This window comes from Carcharhinus amblyrhynchos, chromosome 9, assembly GCF_965287045.1.
Source record: "Carcharhinus amblyrhynchos chromosome 9, sCarAmb.v2.hapA, whole genome shotgun sequence".
Lineage (NCBI taxonomy): Eukaryota > Metazoa > Chordata > Chondrichthyes > Carcharhiniformes > Carcharhinidae > Carcharhinus > Carcharhinus amblyrhynchos.
In genome coordinates this window covers 17625057-17638812 of record NC_137332.1, presented here as the reverse complement: position 1 = coordinate 17638812, position 13756 = coordinate 17625057, and the positions used below count along the sequence as shown (strand labels likewise).

Sequence of the window (13756 nt, the reverse complement as noted above, 5' to 3'; positions counted from 1 at the left end):
AGGAGTAGGCCATCTAGCCCTTCGAGCCTGCCCCACCATTCAATAAGATCATGGCTGATCTGAAGTGGCTCAGTTCCACTTTCCCGCTTTCTCCCCATAACCCTTAATTCCCTTGCCTACCAAAAACCTATCTACCCGTGTCTTAAATACATTTAGCGAGGCAGCCTCCACCACTTCAACGGGCAGAGAATTCCAGAGATTCACCACCTTTTGAGTGAAGAAGTTCCTCCTCAACTCCGTTCTAAACTGCACCCCCCCCTTATCTTGAGGCTGTGCCCCCTAGTCCTACTGTCCTTTCTGAGCGGGAAGAATCTCTCTGCCTGTACCCTATCCATCCCTTTCATTATCTTATACGTCTCTATAAGATCCCCCCTCATCCTTCTAAACTCCAATGAGTACAGACCCAGTCTATTCAGCCTCTCCTCATAGTCCAACCCCCTCATCTCCGGTATCAGCCTAGTGAACCTCCTCTGCACTCCTTCCAAGGCCAAAATATCCTTGCGCAAGTGCGGCGACCAAAACTGCACACAGTACTCCAGCTGCGGCCTCACCAGAAGGTGTCTCTCCCGCAGTGAGCAAGCGCTGTATCTTGGGGCTGAAGCAGGCATTGGAAAGTCAGGGCAGTGCGGTCTCTCAGCTGGAACACAAGATTGTTCTGCCATGATCAGCACCTTCATGTAAAAGGATATTTGGAACCAAATCACAGCCAAAGGGCCCCTGGGGAGAACATGCTGATACCAGTCCTTCCAACCCACCCTTAATTCTGGCAAACACCTTACCTTTTTAACATGGACACACACTTATACCAATAAACAAAAGATCATTAAATACATTATATCATACAGGAAGGCTGATGAGAACCCAAAGCATTAAAAGGCCTGAAGGAAGTTCTGTATCCCCAGTAGAATCAATACTGCCTCCGGTCTTCTGTATTTGATCCTAAAGATCCGGGTTACGTGCATTCATTTTGCTTTAGAAATTATCGAACAAATTCATTCCAGGCAAAAATATAATTGTAACATCACAAAATATCTCAAAATCAAGCTGCGTTCAACACAAGTATTGGCTGATATAAAGGTTCCCTCTGGTGGGCAGCGTGGGTTTTAAATAACAAATTATTAAAGGTGCTGAGCTCCATCTTCCCTTCGTCATTTTAGGGAGAACCATCATCCTCTCCACCCATCATATGGATGAAGCAGACCTTCTGGGTGACCGGATCGCCATCATTTCTCAGGGAAAGCTGCAGTGCTGTGGCTCCTCTTTGTTCCTCAAGAACTGCTTTGGCTCTGGTTTCTATCTGACCCTGGTCCGCAGGATGAAGAAAGTAAAACAGAGGAAGAAAGATGCCGCAGTAAGTGAACCTGCATCTCACTGTGTACCTTCAGGATGGATCACCCGCTCTGCATCAGTGTGGACACTGCCCTGAAGCACCTACAGTTGTAAAATCAGAACAAGGTCTTACTAACAAACAGACCGCTGAGGATCAACCTCATCCTTAATATACAGGGCAATGGAAATGAGTTACCTTGGCACTTTTCCTAGCCAGTATAAGCAAGGTATACACTACCCCTTGGAGATGTCTTGCAGTGCAGTGGGTAGCCTCCCTGCCTCTGTGCCAGAAGCTCCAGATTTGAATCTCACGCCAGAACTTAACAGGCAATTAATGTGACCAAATAGGTTGAGTATTAACCTGCACAGTTCCTTCCGAATGGCCGGCGGGATAGATTCCTGGTCAAATATGTGATGGGAAGAAAGTTAGACCGGCCACCATCACTGTCCATAGCTCCAGACTATAACATGCATGGAAAAAAATGCATGTTGTCATAGTAACTGAATCTCCCTGAGTGAACTGTGAGACATTGTCACAGACACACACACTCTCACACACATACACAGACACATACACACACACACACACACACAGACACACACACACACAGGCGCGCACACAGACACACACACACCCACACAGGCGCACACACAGACACACACACACAGACACAGACACACATGCACACACACACACACGTGCACACACAGACACACACACACAGACACAGACACACATGCACACACACACACGTGCACACACAGACGCGCACACACAGACGAGCACACACACACATTCACACAGATGCATACACACACACATTCACACACACAGGTGCACACACGCAGACTCGCATACACACATTCACACACACACACACACACACACACACAGACGCACACACACATTCATGCAGACACACACGCAGACACATACACACACACTCACATACACACACATTCTCACACACACACACATACACTCATACACACACACACACACTCATACACACACACACACGCAGACACATATACACACACTCACATACACACATTCTCACACACACACATACACACACACATACACTCATACACACGCACACACACACTCATACACACACACACACACAAACACATACACACACACACAACAGACACACACACACAGACACAACAGACACACACACACACACACAACCCATTTTCCACAGGAATAACATTAAACAGCCTCACACGAAACAGGAAATTGCACAAGATCACACAGAGGAAGCACTTCCGCAGAAACAATACAACTTTGTGGAAATGTGATCAGGAGCAGAATTTAAAAAGGATCAAAGGTTTTCTTCATGCAGATGCGAGTGAGGTGTAGTGAGAGATTTTGCTGCGAGTGGTGTCCAGCAGTTCAGCTCACCTCTCCTTCTCTCTTCCCCCACAGCAGACCTGTACCTGTGAATCGGGCTGCTGCTGCTCCTGCTCCAACTGTTTCCCCATTGACGAAACCCTACCAGAAGAAGTACTGGACGGTAAGGTTTGCATTCTCCACCTCATCTTTAACCAGTGTTAGCCGAGCACTTCCCCTGTTTCTATTGGGCGAAGGGGGTCAGAGGATAAGGGGGGAAGGCAGGATCGAGCTATTGAAGGCAAAATACTGCGGATGCTGGAATCTGAAACAAAAACGTAAAAATGCTGGAAAATCTCAGCAGGTCTGACAGCATCTGTGGAGAGGGAATAGAGCCAACGTTCCGAGTCTGGCTGACCCTTTGTCAGAGCTTCGTCAGTTTTGACGAAGGGTCATCCAGACTCAAAACATTGACCATGACACACTGTGTGTGTGTGTGTGTGTGTGTGTGTGTGTGTGTGTGTGTGTGTGTGTGTGTGTGTGTGTGTGTGTGTGTGTGTGTGTGTGTGTGGTCATGGTCACCCTTACTGAAACTAGCTTTAAATTCCAGATGTATTAATTGAATTGGAAGAGACTATCTCCTGGCTGCCTGGGGCCCTTGATTGTGCTGACTGCTTTTCCGAGGCAGTGGGAATGGCAGTGAGCTCCCCATTACCCCCATTCTCTGGGTAAAGATGTTACTGCTGAATTTCCCATTGGAGTTCTTGGGGGTTACCCTATATCGATGTGAGAGCTCTTCCCCACAAGAGGAAACATTGGCCCTGATTTTACTGACACGCCTGGCCCATTTCCAGGGCTCGGGGAACAGCATTCCTGCATTGGCCTTGGGCACAACCTTCAGTGCCTGGGGAGGACATGCCAGTAAAATTCCAGCCATTCTTTCCGTATCTACTCAATCAAAACCTTTTAAACATCTCCATTAAGCCACCCCACAGCCGCCTTCTGCTCAAGTTTGGGCAGATGGGATGTAGATTTCACATCTGACAGTGCAGCACTCCCTCAGTAGTGCAGTGGGATGTCAAACTGGATTATTGAGCTCAAGTCCTGGAGTGGGACTTGAGTTCAGAACTTTCGGACCTAGAGGTGAGAGAGCTCAAACAGATGGAAGCTTTTTCTATATTAATATTTCAGATTGTCATTTATAGCTTTACATATTTTGATTTTTATTATTACCAATCAGCATCATACTCAAGGTGTTAACTGCAGTGAGAGACCCAGCGTGGATCATCAATATGAATGGATTGCCCTATTGTTATAAAGATAGCAGTGACTGTACTAAACTATAGATGGGCAGCGTGGTGGCACAGTGGTTAGCACTGCGGCCTCACAACGCCAGGAACCCAGGTTCAGTTCCAGCCTTGGGTGACTGTGTGTGTGGAGTTTGCACATTCTCCCCGTGTCTACATGGGTTTCCCCTGGTGCTCCGGTTTCCTCCCATAGTCCAAAGATGTGTAAATTGGGTGGATTGTCCATGTTAAATTGCCCCTTATTGTCCAAAGATGTACAGGTTAGGTTGATTGGTCATGCTAAATTGCCCCTTAGTGTACAATGATTTGTAGGTTTGGGGGATTAGTGGGGTAAATATGGAGAGAGGGCCCAGTATGATGCCCAATCGATGGGCTGAATTGCCTCCTTCTGCCTTGTGGGGATTCTATGATAAATTTGAGGCAAATTGTAGTCTACATGTAGCTTTTTACTGAAACCTTCATTGCTGTTTCTCTCCTACAGGTGATGTAGATACCTTGACAAATCTTATCAAACATCATGTTCCTGAGGCCAAGCTGATAGAGAATGTCGGTCAGGAGCTTTACTATCTGCTGCCCAGTAAAGACTTCAAACAGCGAGCCTACGCCAGCCTGTTCCGAGAAATCGAGGAGACACTTCAGGATTTAGGCCTCAGCAGCTTTGGTGTGTCTGACTCATCACTAGAGGAGGTGAGGCTGACTCTTACTTGTCACAAAAAGACTCTTCTTTTTATCAAATCCATGGCAGCTGACCTGCAATAATTTTCACCAGGAATTGCCTGCTGTCCGTTAAGTGTGTTATTGCGAAGAAAGGATCTGAAATGAGGCTCGCTCGTATTTTACGCGGCGGCAGTGACCCCTGAACCCGCCTCTATTTGGCGGCGTCGCGTGTGGCCATTTCATGACCATCAGACTGTTAACAGGCCCTAGCTGGGACTTCTGTTTGATTGGCTGGCGGCTGTCCAGCCTGAGCAGTGCGACTGGAAGCCGTGACCACTACTAGGTCTGTGGACAGCCCTCGATGAGTTGCCATGGAGCCAGTTTCGGGGTTTCAGACAGGCAGGCGGTGGTGAGAGGGCAGGTCAGGAGTGTGGTCAGTGCTGGGAGTGTAGGGGTGAGGAGGGTGGTGGCGGTGGGGTGGGGGGGGTGGTGGTGGTGGTCGTGCATGCTGTGGGTTAGGGTGCAGAAACTACCTTCACTGCCTATCACTTATCGTTACTGAGCTCATATTGGATATTCTCCTTCAGAATAATGCTTTCAGGTGAGATTTGCTCGGTGAAAGAGCTGAGAGGCACCTATAATCTAACACCATTGTTTGTCCATTTCCAGATATTCTTAAAGGCTACAGAAGATCCCCTGAACAGAACAGGTAGGCATACCCGAGAATACAGAGTCCAGTGACTGATGTGGAACATGTCAGGTATAGAGGTTGTGCTTTTGATGAAGTTTAAATAATGAACATGATTGCATTTATATAGCAGCTTTCTCAAGCTCAGGACTAATCTTCTTTCAGAGGTGCACGGCTACGTGACAACCCTGAAGTCTCCCCCCCACCTCCCACTGGCTGAGCACATGTTGGCCCCTTTAAATTACCACCCGTTGCAACCACATTAAAAAAAATTTAAAGGGCCCTCAGTATGGAGTGTGCACGTTCTCCTCGTTTCTGCATGGGTTTCCTCCGGGTGCTCTGGATTTCTCCCACAGTCCAAAGATGTGCAGATTAGATTGATTGGCCTGCTAAATTGACCCTTAGTGTCCAAAGGTGTGTAGATTAAGGGGTAAATGCGTGGGTTTACGGGGATAGGTATGATGCTCTGTCGGAGAGTCAGTGCAGACTCGATGGGCCTAATGGCCTACTTCTGCATTGTAGGGATTCTATGATCACACAAAGGAATCACTTGTACATCACAAAAAAATTACCAGAGGGAACATTGTTCAGGACACCATACATGATTCACAGTTAATAAAGTACATTTCAACAGTCATCATTATTGTAATGTTAGAAAATGCAACACAGAGAGGTCACACGAATAGCAAGGAAATAAATGAACACATCACCTCTTTTACTATATCTATGTGAGAGGACAGACGGAGTCTTGGTTTAATGCTTCCTTCTGAAGGATATCACCTCAGAGAGTGCAGCCCCACCCCTCAGCACAGCATGGGCAGCACAGTGGCACAGTGGTTAGCACTGCTGCCTCACAGTGTGAGGGACCTAGGTTCGATTCCTGGCTTGGGCCACTGTCTGTGCAGAGTCTGCATGTTCTCCACATGTCTGCGTGGGTTTCCTCCCACAGTACAAAAACTTGCTGGTCAGATGCATTGGCCGTGCTAAATTCTTCCTCAGTGTATCTGAATAGGTGCCAGAGTGTGGCAACTAAGGGAGTTTCACAGTAACTTCATTGCAGTGTTAATAATAAATAAACTTAAGAAATGTCAATCCAGGTTGTGGAGTGGAATGTGGTTTAAACCCGTCCCCTTCTTTCGTCAACAGTGTTACTACTGAGCCTAATCTGACATCTTGCTGTGATCACTGTGACTTTATTTGAGTTATATCTTGAGTTATGGGTGGCACAGTAGCACAGTGGTTAGCACTGCTGCTTCATAGCTCCAGGCACCTAGGCTCGATTCCCAGCTTGGGTCACTGTCTGTGTGGAGTTTGCACATTCTCCTTGTGTCTGCATGGGTTTTCTTCCGGGTGCTCCGGTTTCCTCCCGCAGTCCAAAGATGTGCAGGTTAGGTTGATTGGCCATGCTAAAATTGCCCCTTAGTGCCCTGAGATGTGTAGGTTAGAGGGATTAGTGGGTAAAATATGTAGGGATATGGGGGTAGGGAATGGGTGGGATTGTGATCGGTGCAGACTCAATGGGCCGAATGGTCTCCTTTTGTACTGTAGGGTTTCTATGATTCTCTGTTGATGGTGAAGTGTGAGCTTACAAATTCATTTGATATAGACTAGTATATCTAACGCCACGTTGAAAATTAACGGAAGTAGAAATTTGCATCTTTTGCACAGCTAATTAGCTTCTGCTTAACAAATTAAAGACTCTGCCGTTCCATCTTCTTTCGGAGAAGATATGTGCGCGGCAAAGGAAATAGGAACAGCCTACAGCTTTGCTTTTGCTGATGTTCTAGATGATTATAGACCTCTAACTGTGGATCTATAATGGAATATGTTGCACTGTAGCAACATGAACCATCAAAAATCCTGGAAATTATACATTACCGGCTGGGCCTTGCTGGACAAGTTTAATTTATGCACCAAAACGTCCTGTAAATTCCAGGGCTCGGGGGAATTTACTGTTTGATATATGCAGTTCCTCTTCTCATTTCACACAAATGCCATCACGTTCTTAGCCTCCCCGCTCCTTTCAACTTCGAGCTGGTTTTGCACAATAATTGCTCATTAATCTCTCCACTCTAAATTGGGTTTGATAATTAGCAGCATAAGTACTTTTTAATGATGTGACAAATGGCATTACAATGCCAACATCCTCTCTGGCCCAGAAAATGAACAATGTCCCTTTCAGTCAAGCAAACTACAAGGCTTTGAAAATGCCAAATTCAAAACAAAACATTACTTTTTAGTTTTTTTTCCCCTGTCTCTCTTCATCCTCTCCCTCTCTTTTTCTTTCTGCATTGAATTTGCGGCAACGCTAATACAAGCTTTCTTCTCAGTTATTCCTGTGTATCTTCCTCAATCTTTCAGTGAGATACAGACAGGACTCAATGCCCCATTGCCCTTGCTGCTGTTTTCAGCAATTTCCATGTCTAGCTAATGGGGAATTCCCTGCAGCAAGATCTAACTAAGATCTAAATAAGATCTAACACAGTCTAAGTAATGCAGAATTCTGGCCAACAAGACCTAAGATCTAAGATCTAACTAAGGGTGCCATGGTGGCACAGTGGTTAGCACTGCTCCCTCACAGCGCCTGGGACCTGGGTTCAATCCCAGCGTTGGGTCACTGTCTGTGCAGAGTTTGCGCATTCTCCCCGAGTCTGTGTGGGTTTTCTCCTACAGTCCAAAGATGCGCAGGTTAGGTGGATTGGCCATGCTAAATTGTGTTCGGAGAATTAGCAGGGTAAATATGAGGGTTTGTGAGAATAGGGCCTGGATGTGATTATGGTTGGTGCAGACTCAATGCGCCTAATGGCCTCAGTCTGCACTGTAGGAGTTCTATGATCTAACAAATTCTAACTAATTCCCTCCAGCAAGGTCTCGCCCAATGTATAATCTTGGCCAAAAGTCAAATCACTAATTCACTTCACTAATAATTTCCTTAATCATTGTTCTTTTCTTCGCTAATCGTGATCTTTGCAAGACTGTCAAATACCAAGAAAATCTGATGCAGGCCTTAGAGAGGAATGCAAGGCAACAGTTGTCAACGTTGAAGCTAATAATGGTGAGCACAAAGGAAATTCGAATAATTCAGTCTCTTAATTCTACATTAAGACATAAAATATCAAACCACAATTTTGCTGAGCGTGTAGCAGTGTCTTCTGTGTCAAAGTTTTATCCCAAAATATGAATCCTGGATCATCCCTTCCTGGATATCCCATTCTCCTGCAGATTTCTTTGTTAATTTATATGCATATCTCTGACACCAATATGCAAAGGTGCTTATAATGGGCTGAATGGCCTCTTTCTGTGCAGTAACCATTCTATGATTCAATTTGACGTGTTAATGTTCTTGGTTCTATTATAGTCTGCTTCCTTACATTTGGAATTTTGGATATTTTTTCACTGTCAGTCTCTGACTCATAAACCTTTGGTATAGTGGGAAATGCCAAGAGGGGAATTACGTATACTCAAATGGGTAGGTAAGATTGGGTGGCATGGTGGCACAGTGGTTACCACCACTGCCCCCCAATACCAGGATTCGATTCCTGGCTTGGGTCACTGTCTGTACAGAGTCTGCACATTCTCCCTGTATCTGCATGGATTTCCTCTGGGTGCTCTGGTTTCCTCCCACAGTCCAAAAGACGTGCTGGTTTGATGCATTGGCCATGCTAAATTCTCCTTCAGTGTAGCCGAACAGGAGTGTGGTGACTAGGAGATTCTCACAGTAACTTCATTGCAGTGTTTAAATAAGCTTATTTTTTCTTTTGGTCCCAGCTGCATAAACTTATAAAGCCACATTCATCCCATAATTAATTACTGTATAAAATTTTGAATAAAATGTCAGATTCTTGATTCAACAAGCAAGCTAACTAATTTTCCTTTGAGTCCCCATTCTGGTTATCGACATTTCTGATCTTGCCCTTTGAACTCAGTTCCCGGCACTATCTGTGATGGGAACCAGTGCAGCAGTTCAAAAGTCATTACGACACATTTACAAACATTACAGTTCCAAAATCTCTGGCCCGACTACAAAAAAAAACAAATCCCTTCATAATGAATGGCGTTGAGAATGTGTGTCCCCCACCCACCCCAATCACCACCACAGAAATCATTCTTCAGAACAGCTCTGCTGACTGGGAAAGAAAGGTAATTATGGGGCATTAAATTTAATAACTTCCACATTATTAATGGAGGAGCTAATCGCTACTTCTTTGGATTTTGCTCTCCAAGCTTTTAAAGCCTTCAAAAGTTTACTTCAAAGGATGAAATACCAGGAGTTGGACTAAGCACCTTACCAATAATAGGTGATGCCAGTTGCCAACATACCACAGTCTATGTCCATGTCAAAAATCACAAGTTACTGACTATACCACAATGTACAGTTAAAAATATCACCAGGAAAGAGCACAATTACTTATCCTATTAGGTGAATGCTATCAATTAAAGAATCATAGAATCCCTACAAAGCATAAGAAGGCCCTTCAGCCCATCAAGTTTACACCAACAACAATCCCATTCATGCCCCATCCCCATAACCCCCTCCCCCATATTTACCTTGCTAGACCGCCTGACACTAATGGGAAATTTAGCATGACCAATCAACCTAACCTGCACATCTTTGGACTGTGGGAGGAAACCGGAGCACTTGGAGGAAATCCACGCAGACATGGAAAGGATGTGTAGAGTTCACGCAGTGACCCGAGGCCAGAATTGAACCCGGGTTCCTGGCACTGTGAGGCAGCAGTACGAACCACTCTATCACCGTGCCACCCCTAACATCAATGAGTTGAGTTTTAAGAAATGTACATAATCACTAGATAAACCAAAGCCTGTCTTGTTAGTGAGTTTCTGGATGTATGTAGCCTTGACATTGTGCTACAGTTCCCATTCTGCCTGGTACACCAGCCAGTGTGGGTATCTCTGACATCTGGGGCTGTATTTTCCTGGTCCATGCTGCCAGGAAAATGGCGGCAGTCAGGACAGATGGCTCCCCAGTGCATTCCCAAGACCAGGGAAGTTTCTCACTGGTGGGCTGGGAATACAATTGGATGAAGTAGGAAGCTAGTTAACATCATTAAGATTGCTATTGGTGGGGTGCTTTTGGAGCTTCACTGGTATTTTGCCACCAAGCCACCTCCTCACCATGTTCGGAGGCTGGCAGCCTCCGATAGAGGGCCCTGCCACAACCAAAGGCTCCATGCCCCATGGACAGGGCAGCAGGCTGGAGAGGTCCCACTGGTAGTCCTATCATTTCCCTCAGAGGATTTCCCCTTCACTCGGAGGGGCCCAGAAGCTTTGGCCCTGATCATTTTTTATTTGCCTCCACGCCTCTGAAGGTGCCTCCGTGCTGAAGCGCTGTCACACCCTTGAACTGCCTCAGGGTCACCCGCCTCAATCAATGCTGGCAAAACTTCAGAGCTGTCTGTAATGGGGCCAGCAGCGTGGAGGGCCTGCTAATCACCCTTAATGGAGGTGGCCAATTAGGAGGAATATTACCCTGCTGGTTGCCAGGCTTGGGACCCCCCAGATGGTGCCACAGTGTTGAACTCAATCAGAAGTGTGTAGCTGCAGGGTTCATGCAATGATGTCAATGCTCCTGCCAGTCTATAAATATCCTGAAGTGTTTCTTTGTCCAATTATCCATCCTTGCCTCCTCTACTGAAGCTAATAATGCAGCTCAGTACACTGATACTATCCATTATTCATGTGTTGAGTATTTGGTTATAGAGGGGAATCATAGCCAAAGCCTAATGTCCACATACAGACACTTTGCCTCCTCCCTCACCCTAAGAGGGTGTTGGCCACCATCCAACTTCAACTGGATTGGTCCATTATTACGCTTGACAAGGTACGGTAATGGTTTGCCTTTGCCTTCTGCAGAATGGCTGGCCAGGAGTCTCTCCCACTCTTGCCACCTGTCATCAGGCACAGTGAGAAGTCTCACAACACCAGGTTGAAGTCCAACAGGTTTATTTGGAATCACGAGCTTTCGGGGCGCTGCTCCTTCATCAGGTGAGTCCATCTGAAAGCTTGTGATAAACTTGTTGGACTTTAACCTGGTGTGTTGTGAGACTTCTTACTGTGCCAACCCCAGCCCAACGCCAGCATCTCTACATCATGGCTGCCATCAGCACCACAAACCCTATTCACCTGATGAAGGAGCAGTGCTCCGAAAGCTCGTGATTCCAAATAAACCTGTTGGACTTTAAGCTGATGTTATGAGACTTCTTACTGTACCCACCCCAGTCCAGCATCTCCATATCACGATCAGGCACATTGACCACGATAAGAATGCACCTTCCATGGTCCTAAAGCCCTGAAATTTAATTGAAACTCATAGCTGTTGGGTTCAGAGATGGGGACACAACCACCATACCACAAGACCTCAGGCACTTCTGGTTAGTGTCGAGGACTGAGAACCCTGGTAGATTTTTATTTTTCCCTCCTTCTTAATCCAAAGTCTGAGGGTATTGCCGCTGTGAATGAGATGAGTTCTGTCGGTGCAGTGCGGTCTTTCCCTGTGTGTACAGTTTGGCGTCTCTCTGAATAAACCCGCTGAGCCATCAGGCCTTTTCTTTCATCTTTATCCACAACATTATCTGTACCCCAGCAAGAACACCCTCTCATCATCTGGAAAATAGTCATTTCACAAACGTCTGGTGCAAAAGACACTTTTAAGTGATACTCAAGTTAAATGGAAGAACAAAAGGGTTATGGAACCGGGATGTCTCATTGATGTGATGATGTGTAATTTACGTGTGTACCTAATTATTAGGCTGCCAGACGTGTACTTGCGTGAAAGCACAAAATAACATGTTTGATAACCAGCAATGTAATCACATTGAAATGTCATTTCAAAACTCAAAAGGGGAAGGAATAATTTTGGTACAAAGCATATTCCCTTTTTATATGTTAAATTGTCAATTTTCATTTGGTGGGAACAGAACTTGAAAACTGCTGAGAAGCAAGACACGGTACTGACATTTTTCATTAATCACAGTCGACTTAACAACCAATCAGCACCACGCTCTCCTGTGGTATAAGTTGTTGTGATCATTTGAAATTTGGCTCCTTATCCTGATGAGTACAAAATGAAAAACTTCAGCAGCATGTCTCTCTTTTCAGCAACGTTTATTGTCATCTTTATTTCTGCCCACCACGTCTGTCTTTTTCGTTTGCTATTTTGTATACCTTGCGGTCACCTCACTCCAAAGTCAATTTTTCCATGGGAACGTGGTATCGCTCCTCTTCACTATTTCATTTGTACACTTCACCAGTTTCCATTGAGTTTTTGATTTCCAAGTGAACTATCTATTTCCAACTGAGCTCCTATTCCTAAATAGACTTATCATCTGATATCCTCATCTCACCATTCTTGTTGCACCCAACGTCTCCTGAAGGTAATCGGAAAGCAGAATACTGCAGATGGTGGAAATCTCAAAACTAATACCTCCCATTCTTATTTCCTTCTCCAATTGGATTGCTGGCCTATCACACATTCCCAATTTCCTTCACTGCCTTCATATTATCATGGATATGAAATTCCCGCTCTACATTTGTCTGTCTCTTTCTCTCTCTCCTTCTTTCAAACCATTCTTAAAACAAACCTCTTTGACCAAGCTTTTATTCTCCTGTCCGAATATCAACTGAAGTGTCTCGTTGAGAGGTTTTGTTTGTGGGACGCACCGTGAGCTGTTTTACTGTGTTAGAGGTGCTATATAAATGCAAGGTGCCGCTAATGACTACAGCCATGAAGGAGAATGAGGATTTCTTAAAGACTTTGTCACTTCAAGAGAGAAATTGCTACAAACTGGTGGGGGAGTATGGAAATGCATTCGAGTTGTGTGTTTTATAGAAAGGAAGTGGAGAAAGGGGGAGAATATTTGCAGTGAGCCAGATGAAAGTTCCCCTCCCAATGGTAGAATGGGGGAGGGAGGAACATGAGGAGTACACAGCAGGCCAGGAATGAAAGGCTGAGGCAAGGTCAGAAGTGTGGAGGAGGTCTTGCACAGGCCAGGAAAGGACTTATAGATGAGAAACAATCAATGAACTAAGAGACAGGGAGTCAAATAATGAAAGCAAATTATTGCGGATGCTGGAATCTGAAATCAAAAGAGAAAATGTTGGAAAATCTCAGCAGGCCTGGCAGCATCTGTAAGGAGAGAAAAAAGCTGACGTTTCTAATCCAGATGGCCCTTTGTCAAAGCTTATTTTGACAGAGGGTCATCTGGACTCAAAAAGTCAGCTCTGTTCTCTCTTAACAGGTAAGGAGTCAATTTGAGAGGTGGAATCAGGCTATCGAATTCAATGATCAGCCATGATCGTAATGAATGGCAGGGCAGGCTCCAAGGGCTACATGGCTTCCTCCTGCTCCTATTTTCTTTGTTTCTATTTAATATAAATCGGAAAACTTTGGAAAACCTGTGACTAAGTGAAGGACAG

At 45.3% G+C, this 13756-nt stretch overlaps 1 protein-coding gene across 3 annotated transcripts in view; it reads left to right on the top strand.

The window, feature by feature from the left end:
* The window catches only part of abca4b (ATP-binding cassette, sub-family A (ABC1), member 4b), a 155438-nt gene that overhangs the window by 97692 nt on the left and 43990 nt on the right, over positions 1-13756 (top strand). Inside the window, exons 24-28 of one of the 3 annotated variants that reach the window (XM_080195254.1) lie at positions 1158-1351; positions 2768-2852; positions 4457-4662; positions 5302-5341; positions 8295-8375. In XM_080195254.1, the coding sequence (XP_080051380.1) occupies positions 1158-1351; positions 2768-2852; positions 4457-4662; positions 5302-5341; positions 8295-8375 (606 nt within the window). Of the gene's footprint in view, positions 1-1157; positions 1352-2764; positions 2853-4456; positions 4663-5301; positions 5342-8294; positions 8376-13756 lie in introns of all 3 variants that reach the window. The other 2 variants (XM_080195253.1, XM_080195255.1) reach the window with 2 other exon arrangements.